This window comes from Leishmania braziliensis, chromosome 22, assembly GCF_000002845.2.
Source record: "Leishmania braziliensis MHOM/BR/75/M2904 complete genome, chromosome 22".
Taxonomy (NCBI): domain Eukaryota; phylum Euglenozoa; class Kinetoplastea; order Trypanosomatida; family Trypanosomatidae; genus Leishmania; species Leishmania braziliensis.
Genome location: NC_009314.2, coordinates 326,383 through 337,425, shown reverse-complemented (window position 1 = coordinate 337,425; position 11,043 = coordinate 326,383). Strand labels below are relative to the sequence as shown.

Sequence of the window (11,043 nt, the reverse complement as noted above, 5' to 3'; positions counted from 1 at the left end):
TACACAAGGAAGCCCAGTCTCTGCGGGAACCCCTCCACGGCAAACCGCCCGCGCCGCTGCGCGAACTGGTCGACCAGCGTCAGCGTCGCGTCGCGCTGCGGGAAGAAGAGCGTGTCGAAGCCTTTGTTGCTGCGCAGCACGTACTGGTTGAAATACACCTTGTCGTCTGACTCGCCGCCGTACGCGAAGAACCACCGCGCCCCGTCGTCCTCCTCTTTGCCCGGCGCGCCCTCCGCGAACACCTCTAGCGCTCGCTGCACGAATGCGTCGAGCCTCGCTGCAGCCCCGGGTGTGGCGGGGCAGCGCAGTGAGAGAGTGCGTCTTGTCCAGTTGGAGCTATAGTTTGCGAGGGTGAGCGGCTCTTCGTGGAAGTAGATCTCCAACTCTTCGGCCATTACAGGCGCCCACGAGTTTATCGGGAGCTTCAACAGCCGCAGGCGGTCGAGCTCGTTTTTGGTGAATTCCTCTTGGGACCAGTGGTAGCGCAGTGGGGTCCCTGCATAAAATGGCAAATGAGGCTTGACGTTCGCTTGCCAGGTTCGATAGGGATCAACCAAGTCCACTGTTTGGGCTCGGCTGCAGTGGAGACGCGAGGGCAGTGGCGTCTGACGCCAGAGGTGGTGGCACACGTACACCATCACGGCGTTCTGTAGTAAAACGTTGTAGTTTGGTACGTCGACGAAAAAGAGCGGCGACAGCTGGACGATGATGTTGCGCTGGATGTATGAGAGTCTTCCAGGAATGCCACCGACACTCGCGCTGCTGCTCAGGATGCAGCTCTCCAACAGCGGCCACACCACCCGCAACAGGCCAATGAAAAGGGGAGCCGTGATGAGCAGAACGTACACGAATGACACGGGGATCGACTGCGCAAAGGAGTCCATCTGGTTTGAGAGGTATTGAACCGCATGGTGGCCAAGGAACTCCGGTATGTGGAGGAATGAGGCAGTGAAGAGTGCAGCCACGGTATCGCTCGCGTTGCCGGCACTCGTCATGTTTATTTATTTATTTATTTCCTAAAATGGTCAGCGAAGGTGTGGTGCGTGTGTGTATGAAGTGCCACTTAGGCGCGTCTCTTACCTCGTGACTCACCGCTAAGCCCGGGAACGCACAGGAGCGATGGTGGCACAGCTTTCTCACCTACCGCAGGCGCACACACAGGGAAAGAAAGAGGCCGAGAAGGAATGGAGGCGAGGATAGAGCAGAGTGTCAGAAGGAGCGGGTGCAAGACAGAGATGTGCGCGAACGTGCTCCTCACCGCTGTCGAGGTGTGACAAGCACGAGTGCATGTAGGTGCGCGGGGGGAGGCTGTGCGGCTTGGTGCCCTTATTCGCGCCTTTGAATTGGTGCTCGATGAACGCGTGCATCTACGCGTATTGGCGAGCAACCAAGACGAGCCACCCGCTTCGCCTTTACAGTGTCCAGGAGTAAAGGAAGAAGAAGGGAGACACGTCGTGGACGCCACCCCCCCTCCCCATTTGTGCGTTCCCCCGGCACTTTCTCTCTCTCCCTTTTCTTGCATGCGCCCCCTGCCCCCACCCCCCACCAACCAGCACCACCACTGGAGCCCCTTCCCCGAGAGCGACCCCCTCGCAGCGGCGGGAGTTGGAGAATTGCCGCGTGCGGCAACGATGAGGCGCGCTGTTGCTGCAAGAGAAAAAAAACGAGCCGTCAACCGCCCTCTCTGAGTCAACAAAGAGGCACGCGAGTACGCACACGTATGCGTTGCATTCTTTTCCTCCTCCTTGTTTTCCTGTCGACAACAAGGCAGCGCCGCGAGGTGAGAAAGACCTCGGCAGGATACATCAACAGAGACACACAGGCAGTCACATCTATCGCCACAGCTCCGCTCTTACTCGAGTTGCTGCATGCAATAGAAGAACTGCTGGACAGCATTGCGCTTCGGCTCATCAAAGCGAGGCAGCTGCTGAGCAAAAAACGTCTCCTTCAGTGCACACACTCGCGCAAACTCGGCGGGCGACAGAGAGTCAGAGTCATCTTCGTCCAACAGCTCACGAAAGAGCGACCGCTCGGCCTCGCTCAGCTGCGCCACCACACTGAGGGAGACGAGCACGCGGTTGAATTGATTCCATGTGAGCGCTGTGGGTCGCACCAGCGGCGCCTGCGCCTGACAAGAAGCTGCGTGCTTCTCGCCCAGGTGCTTGCCCTCCCCCGCACTCGTCGCCACACCATCCGCTGGAATGAAGGATATACGATCGGCGCCATAGCTACCCTCATTCTGCGAAGTCGTGGCTTCGGCAGTTGCTGGAAGTGGTGCCGCATCGACAGCCACACCCTCTTCGGCGGCGGTAGACGCCTGGCGCAGAGCGCTCAGCCTCACTATTCTCGGAATTGCCTGCGTGGCTGCCCCCAACACTTCGTCAGGAATGGCACCGCCTCGCAGCATCTCCTCGGGCACCGGCGGCATCGCATCTAAGGTGAGCTGCAGGGCCACCAAAATCTTATCGGACTCCCTCACTACGTCGAGAATTTTCTGATAAGATGGCCACGTTACGGCTGTCTTGCCAGACTGCTGTAGTTGTCGCAGCGTGGGATGCACCTTTGCCGCAGCTCCTCGGCCATCCCCACAGAGGAGGCGACGGCAATCGTCCAGCGAAATGGCGCCTGTGTTGGCGGGGTCGCACAGGCTGAACTCGATGGCGCGCAGCTCCCAGCGCAAGTAGTTCACCCGGTACAGGAAAGTGGAGTACGAGACCGCATGTAGCAGCGAATCCTCCTGTGCCACCATCTGTAGGTGAGATAGACGTGATGGAGCCGCAGCGGCAGCGGTGGAGGCTGACGCGGTGACGGAGGCGAGAGGGAGGGTACTGTACTCTGCGCCGCAGCTGGCTGGTGCACAGGACGAGTAGGGTGTCCACACTTTGCTGAGAAGGCTGTGCAGCGTTTGACCCCACTGTCGCCACCACGCTGAGTCGCTGATGACCGGCAGCGCCGAGACTGCGCTCGTCGAGGACGTCACCGCACCAGCGGTGAGAGCGGCTTTGCGGTCATAATGAGTTGATCCAGGCGGGGCGCCGATGTGCAGTGGCAAAGGCCCGAAGAGGAATGGACGCATTAGCTCTGATGAGAGTTCATACGACAGGGAATCCTTGTGACGGTGCCGTTCCTGCGCGTTGCGCCGCAAGGCGCCTGTGTGTCCCGCTGTGCACGGGCGGGACGCTGAAGCGACGGAGGCGACCGCCGCCACTGCTGCCAACCTGGCTGCCTCGGGGGTAAATGACGGACGAGGGGTCGAGTACGGAGTCGTTGCTGTGGTGGTGGTGGTGGTGGCATGAGGTGTTGCCGAAGTGCATGCTGAGGAGGGCGAGGCCGCTGCGTCGTCCTCTCCAATGTTACCAGCGCCGCTCACTGCAGCAGCGTAGCGGACCTGCACCGCCGGATCCACCATGATTGTGTTTAACAGGTGGCAGAACTCCCACTCGTTCAGGCGGCCGTTATCGCCCAAGTCGAATACTCTGAAGGCGCGCTCGAGTGTTTGCTGTGGGGTGGACAGAAAGGTGAAGAGCACCACAAATTCAGCGTATCCGATCAAGTTGCTTCCGTCGAGATCGATCCAGTGGAAGAGCTGAATGAAGCGCTGCAGCACAGGTGGAGGTAGCTGCAGCAGCCAGGAATAACGGCGCCGCGACTGTCCTCGGCTGCTGATAGCCTTTTCGAATAAAGAGTCGACCGTAGTGCCAGCCGTTCCAGGAAAAGCTCTCGAGGGGTTCTGCTGCATTGCCGCGCCGCTTTTGCTTGTGGCTCCAGAGCCCGCATGACGCCATAACACATCAGCGCCACCGTCGTCCGGCAACAAGAGCATGCAGCGAACAAATCCCTCAAGGCTAAGGACTAGCTCGCCTGTTGCTGGGTCACGCATAGCGTAGTGCAGGAATCGATCCTTCAGCTTGTGCGGTGCCGCGCGAAATGTTTCGGCTCTCTTGTTGATGTTCGACTGCGTGGACGCCGAAGACGGTACTTCCGTGTTAGTGGCAGGCTTGACCAAGTGTCTTTCCTCCTCGGTGGCACCACGAAGATGACAATCGGCACACTGGGCGGCGGTGTCGTTGCTACAAACCGGCGAGTTGTGCGTGTGCTCCGCTGTGGTGGCGCTGGTTGCCCGATGTACACCTGTGGCTGCTGCGTTCGCCGTCGCTTCTACCAGCGCTCGTGTTGCCATGTTCAACAGATCACATACACCTCCGTAGAGAGCCAGAAGACTTTCCGTCACGCAAGCCACTCGCGCCGGCCCGCTAGCAGCGTCGATACCGTTCTTCTCGGCTGGGTTGCCGCTACTGCTGCCACCGTGGCAGCCGGACGCCGAGCAACGTGTGTCACAGGTTTGCAAACAGGGCCGTGGGGCAACGGGTGTCCTGTCAGGAACGCAAAGGTATGGGGCGGTGCTCACGCCAGCTGCCACGCCGGAGGAGAGGGCCAGCATGCGTCTAATGAGCGTCATCTCGGGAACGCACACCGCACTTCGGCCGTCTGTGACTGGCGATAGATGAAGGCCAAAAGACTCCCCCCTCCTCTATTTCAAAGGCCTCCTAGTGTGCATGAAGGGAGGGAGGGGGTGAGGTATAAGGACGTGCGTGTGCGAGGGGAAGGATAATTTCCACGATACTGAGCCACCGGGAAGGCGAGCAGAGGTGTGTGAGACGAAGGGGCGAGGGGAGAGGTGGTGGTGGGGGGAGGTAGTGTGGTGCAAGGGAGAAGAGGTGCTTAGATGAAACTAGCGAATCAGAGCACGCATACACCTCAGGACGATACGCCAGCAACCCAACAGAGAGGCAGAAAAGCGCAGCCACAGAGCCGATGATGATATATTCAGCAGGTAAATCGAGATCCCGAGAGCCTACAACTTTGTGCGTGTGTTTGTCTGCACCCCGTCCCACCTCCGAGTGGCGTTCGGGGCGGGGCGGGGGAGGTGGAGGGGGAAGAGAGATGAGGAGGAGAGAAGCGCCAAAGAAGGAGCCATAGCAGAAACGAGAGGCAACGGAAGAGGAGGAAGGAAGCGGGTGAGCTGTCCGCGTCTAGTGGCATAGCGGATACACGTCTCCGAGACAAACGTGCATGGAGCCTCTGCAATCCTCACCCCTCTCCTTTCGCCTCACTCTTGTATGACGGTGCACGCGTGTTTGTGTAGCCTCTCCCTCGGTCAACGCCCCGTCCCTCACTACGCCAAACTCCCGATTTTCGCTCCCTGCCTTCCTTCGCTGCCCACATTTTCCCCTTCTCATCCTCTCTCTCCATTGAGCAACAGACGATCTTCGATTAAGATCTCTTCATTCTTCAATACTACTACTGACCCGCTACCGTGTTCGACGCTTGCCTTGATGGCCTCCCGCAAGTAGTCAGCCACGTTCACACTGTCTTTTCGGTGGTGCGGTTGACTGCTGTGAGTGAAATGAGAAGACCTGCTCGACATACCCACAGAGACCCATAAGCGAGAAAACGAAATAAGCAACACGGAAGGGGTACGAAAAGGAGAGACAAAGGGCGACGGCAAGTGAGCCGTCCAGGCGCAGAGTTGCACCGCCGCTGAGGCACAGCGTGGGATGTCTGCTGAGGCTCTTTTTGTGCGTTTATTGCGGAAACCGTGCTGAGCTGGGCGATGCTGGTTAAGTTGCTTCTTTCTCCTTTGCTATGAAGTAAAGCGATTTTATGCCAGTGCCTGTGGACGGGGCGGGTGCAGAGAGGGTCGGAAAGGGAGGGGGCTCCTGGGGCCATCCACGGAGACGCCAGCTGCATTCCCTTCACGGGTAGCGCGTGCGCGAGAAAGTTAAAACGAACCCTCCAAAATACCATTCAAATCAACCGAGCAGGCTGCGTTAGCACGCGCACACCTAAGCGTGCGAGCGAACTCACTCGAGAGGGAGGGGGGGGTAGTACACTTGTAGGCCACCCTTCTTTTCCCGCAGGTTTATTTTACGCTGAAAAGGATACGATTCTTAAGGTAGCTCCGACGCAACGCTATCCAGGACCTGACCGCCGGCATCAGCAGCGACGCTCCGCACTGACGTCCCTCTACGTCGTAGGTCCCTGACCCTGTCACCACCAGGGGTGGCCCCGCATTGGCAGGGATAGAGGAGCTGCCTGGCTACCCCGCACAGAGAGAGAGAGAGCAGAGCGCTGGACCCCGGGGAGCCGCGCGCTGAGGTGTTCTCCCCGTTGTTGAGGGAACTACAGAGAAGCGCACCGAGCGCAGAAAAAAAAAGAAAAACGAGAATGGGAGGAGGCCAGAGAGCGAGCGGGTGGGTGTCTCTGCCTAGGCGTTGAATCGGGTGCCTATGCGCCTATGTAGTGATTGCCTGCAGGCGCGTGTACTTGTACAGGTAGAGACGAAAAAGAGGCAATGCGTATCGTTGTCGGCAGTGAGAAGCCGGGGAAACGAGAGGATGTTGACACAAAGACAAATGAACAGTGAAAGCAAAGACACATTCCCCCACACACACAAGCACCTGAGGAGCAAGACAAAATATAAGCAAAATGTTTCAGAGAGCCACCGCAGAGGTGCAGTGAGCATTATTGCGCGTATAAACAACGTTGAAAACAATGCAAGAAGTTAGCACACAACTGAAGCGACTGGACTACTATCATGTCAAGCTAGGCAAACCGGTCGTAAGCCCCGTCACATGACGGCCCATCAACAGCTGTCTTCCTATTTCGCGCGTTCCCTCACCTTCGCTGTCCTCTCTTTCCTTCACATTCCTCCCAAACGCTTCATCAGCGTAACCCCATAACTGCCTGGACACACTTCGCGGGTCACTCTGCTTCTCTTCCGCTCGCACATGCGTTCTCCGGTGTGTGGCGCGAGCCTATGTGTCTCGATGAGCGAACTCCAGAAAGAGAGCACGAGAGGAAAGTAAGGAAAAAAAAGAACACACACACACACACGCATATGCACATCCGTATACACATACACAAGAAGATCAATCAATCAATCAATATATATACATATAGATGTGCCACTACTCAAAGACGCATCCATGCACTTAACGTGAGCACAGACAACGAGCAACAGGGTCAGCAGCACGAGTCAATGCCATCGTCTACAGTACTCACATACAGAATCCGAAGCCTAGTAGAGATGAAGGGAAGCAAAGTGGGTGTCGGATGGCGTGCGCAGGAGGCGACGGGAGGGGAGCAAAAAAAAGAGCGAGAAAAGGCCTTGGCACCTACTGTCTCATGCGCTGCTACCCACGCAGTCATGGCCGATATCCTCTCACTTGGTATCTCCTACTCACCACCCAGCTTATCCTCTGGACGAATGGTCGACATTGTGTAGAAGCACGGTATCATCGGTACTCTCCTATCGTAGTCCACAGCTGCTCCGATCACCGTCGCGTCGCGCATATTTACCAGCGCATCAGCGCCAAGTCCGGGAAAGCTAATGGTGAGCAGATTACTGGTCTGGATGCAGGGTGTAGCCAGCGTCGGCAACGGTACGCGTTGCGGCATCTTTGACAGGTGCCGCAGCGATCTAGGGAGGCGCAGCTTCACGTCAAGAGCCGCCGAGGCACGAGGGATGAGCTCACCACCTGGTGGCGAGACGACCACCGACACGATCGGCTGAATCGTGTTATATGAGTCCCCCTGCGCGATGAGGTGCTGCTGCTGGCTTAGTGTCACCCGCACCGTTCGAATGGGTGTCTTGAGGCTGGTGTTCATCAGAGAGAGGTGCACATTGAGGTAGTTCGTCGCTGTAGGGCTTGAGGCAGGGCTGGTGTTCCCGCAGCTACGCCACGGGAGTAGCGCCACAGCCTGCACTGAGGCGGATAACGTGACGCTCGCCTTGGGGTCTCTGCTGCGGCCAAAGCATCCGGGCTCGACAGCGAGAGGGATGTCTCGCGTCACCAGTGTCTTGTCCGTCCTGCACAGCTGCTCATACTGCTGGCTGGCGATGGTGGGCAGAACGTAGAGAGGAATCTCGGTTCTCTTATCAAACCCGCGCGGAATGTCAGCGATGGCGCGCAGTACGTAGGCAATCTCAGCATCTCCGGCGGATGTGTGACAGTTATACGTCGGTGGCGCGCTTGCCGGAATCTCAAAGTCAAACGGGTACTCATAAATCCCTGGCGCGAGTGAGGCGCCACCGCGGCGGCCGCACTCCTTCGAGAAACCGAAGAAGGTAATGAGGTGCTCGAAGTGGACAAAGGACTGTTGCCGTGTGATGGTGAAGCGGTCCTTCTTGGCCTTGAAGAAGACCGCCTCCTGACCGCGGGCCATGAGGCGAATCGCCGTCACTGACACCTCTTTCAAAACTTCGACGCGAAGGATGCCGGTAACGTGCTGCCCTGGTAAGCACGTCGTCGCTTCTGTGAGGATCAGCAGCCGTATCCTGTCCTTGTCGAGCAGCATCGCCACAGTCGATAATTCAGGGCCGGCTCGAGAATGATGGTGATGAGGGGGAGAAGGTTCGAAGGGAAGGGAGGTGAAGGGGAAGAGGGACTGAGTGTGTGTGTGTATGTGTGCGGGCGGGCGTGTATGTGTGTGAGGTGTAAGGGCGGCGGCGTGGCATTGGGGGGGGGGGGAAGTAGCAGCAAATGAGTATGGGCCCCAGGGAAAAACAACGCCGAGCAAACAAATAAACTCAAAGCAACATGATGACCACCACACTAGGGGCTTCACACAGAGATCAGAACACGCACCCACATGCCAGGAGGCGGCAGTCAGATGCACAGAAAAGGAGATGAAGGGGGGAGGGGAAGGACTTGATACGTAAGCCGGAGAGTAAGGCGATAACGTGTAGAAGAAAGGAGGACGCAACTGATGGACGGACAAGATGGGGCGGTGGGCGGGAGGACGAAGGGAGGGGGAGGGAGGGGGGGGGGAAGTAAACGGTAAGAGGATTTACGAAGAAACACACAAGGGTAATATGCGGGCAGATGGATCGATGAGAGACGAGAGAAACGAGAGGCCGACAAACAATGCAGGCCGGATGTGGAGGCGGAGACATTCCGTGAAATGCGAGAACGATGGAAAGAGCGACGAGCAATAAAAACGCCCGCCCCGTAGCCTTCAGTTCTGCTCTTTCTCCTTTCCTTTTTGTCGGCCCCTCCCCCCCGGTCAGCTACATTTTGCACCTGGTCGGTATGGCTACGTAGTGGATGAGCGTAGACGACGCAGTTTCGTGTCCTCGCTGTGGACCTACTCGGGCGTGCCCGCCAGTCTTTCGCGGTATGGACGTTCATTCGGCTTTCCCCTTCGCTTCTGTAGGCTTCTTTTCCCTTTGCGCGGCTACCGATGAGGTGGGTGAGTCAGCCCGTGCCGGTGTTCGTGTCACCCAAAGAGAAAAGAGAGAGAGAAGGGAGCACACTAGGGGCGCAGTACAGGCCCATAAAAGTACGGGGGCCAACCAGTCGACCAGTAAAAAGCACTGGAAGCGAAAAACAAAGGGGCATAGAGGAGCCGGTGGAGACTAACGTGGCTGTCAGGTTGAGTGTCGAGTCAAACAAGATCAAAGCAGAACTTGAGCTTACGATAGCCGTCACCAGTCGTTTCTTTCGAGGTGTCCCTCCTCGGTCACACAACATAAGCCCAAACGCCACTCTGCCCCTGGCCTCTGACGGGTCCATCGCGTGGTGCGACAGAGCCGTAGGTCACGCACTGCAGCAACACCTACTCAGCCATCGGAGCACGGCATCCTCCTCAACCTCGGCCCACCTCCCGCTCCCCGGGTCACTACGTGATGCGCCCTCCCCCCCTAGAGTGGCTCAGGCTCCCCACCAGCAGGCAGCGAGGGCTGGATGGGATACGTTCGAGTCACGTCAACACTTCACCTACCACATGAATGGCACAGACCTGTTTGCCGTGACAGGTCGCTCCGACGCAACGCTCTGACGTCCCTCTACGCCGTAGGTCCCTGACCCTGTCACCACCAGGGGTGGTCCCGCATTGGCCGGGATAGAGGAGCTGCCTGGCTACCCCGCACAGAGAGAGCAGAGCGTTGGACCCCGGGGAGCCGCGCGCTGAAGTGTTCCCCCCTCCGTCATCAGAGTAGTCAACAAAAGAGCTAAAGAAGGGTCGCAGGGTGGGGTGGGGGAGGAATGGTGAGTGAGGAAAAAGAGAAAATGGAGGGAAAGGGGTGGTGGTAGTGGGGCTCTGACGTAGAGCTGAATGGGGAGAGGCAACCACAAAGCGAGGGTCAGAGTTGATGAGCACAGTAAAGAGAGGGAGGACAGTGAAGTAGAGGGACAGCGAAATAGAAAGCGGTAAGGATGAATTAGGAGGAGAGAAGAACACAAGAAGAGAGAGACCCACACACCCACACACGCACAAGTGGCACAACGATTAGGGAAAACGGAAGGCGCCAACCTCAATGAGTAAGGGGGGGGGGTAGAAGTGCCCCAGGTGCGAGGGGAGAGGCAAGGTAGAGACGTGGCAAGATGGAAAGAAATATGTTGGGCGAAGGTGAGCTATCGGAGAGGGAGAGAATGGGGGGAGATGATGAATGGGGATCTAAAGGGGGGTGGAGAGTCGCGAGATGTGCGATAGAGGCAAGAGCCTTTGTGTCGAGGCATTTATGTGGAGTGAGGTGGGTGAGGCTGCTGAACATAACAGCACGAGAGCGCACAGATACCGGCACCTAAGAAGGCAACAGGAGAGGGTAAAGGAAGGATGGCAAACGAGGAGCGGTAGGAGAGGTCATACAGGGGAACCAGAGAAATTGAAAATAGGCGCATGCTCGTCTGAGAAGTCACTTTGTCGGCAAAAAAAAAAAACTGAGCTGGCGTGCCAGTCGATCTGCGAGGAGGAAGAAGAGGAAGAAAGCCGCGCTGTCCGCCGGCATCCTGGCACGGGGAGAGCGCGGGGACGTATGAATGCCTAATGCGCCCCCGTGCTGCCTGTGCAATCGAATCACCTCGACTTGAAATGTGGCCTCCCCCCCCGAGCGTTGCCTTCTTTTGCCTTTGTTTACGTCACCTCACCTGCTCGCTTGCCTCGCCTCCGTCGAAAAGATCGAGCCCCGGTTACACGCACCCGCGCAGTCAACACGACAACATCGATCTCTCTCACTTCCGATTTCCTGCGTCTTGATAA

The 11,043-nt window shown here is 57.7% G+C and overlaps 3 protein-coding genes across 3 annotated transcripts; all 3 read right to left on the bottom strand.

Moving 5' to 3' along the window:
• Positions 1–2: 2 nt before the first annotated feature.
• Positions 3–995, bottom strand: LBRM_22_0830 (conserved hypothetical protein; the record flags this gene model as incomplete). The annotated part of the gene is made up of 1 exon (XM_001564952.2): positions 3–995. A coding segment is annotated over one exon (993 nt), but the record flags the coding sequence as incomplete, so codon positions are not given.
• An 857-nt stretch (positions 996–1,852) lies between these two features.
• LBRM_22_0820 (conserved hypothetical protein) lies at positions 1,853–4,459 on the bottom strand (the record flags this gene model as incomplete). The annotated part of the gene is made up of 1 exon (XM_001564951.2): positions 1,853–4,459. One exon carries the CDS (start codon positions 4,457–4,459, stop codon positions 1,853–1,855), a length of 2,607 nt encoding a protein of 868 aa, XP_001565001.2.
• A 2,780-nt stretch (positions 4,460–7,239) lies between these two features.
• Positions 7,240–8,361, bottom strand: LBRM_22_0810 (hypothetical protein; the record flags this gene model as incomplete). The annotated part of the gene is made up of 1 exon (XM_001564950.1): positions 7,240–8,361. The coding sequence occupies one exon, from the start codon at positions 8,359–8,361 to the stop codon at positions 7,240–7,242; it is 1,122 nt and encodes a 373-aa protein (XP_001565000.1).
• Between the last annotated feature and the right edge of the window lie 2,682 nt (positions 8,362–11,043).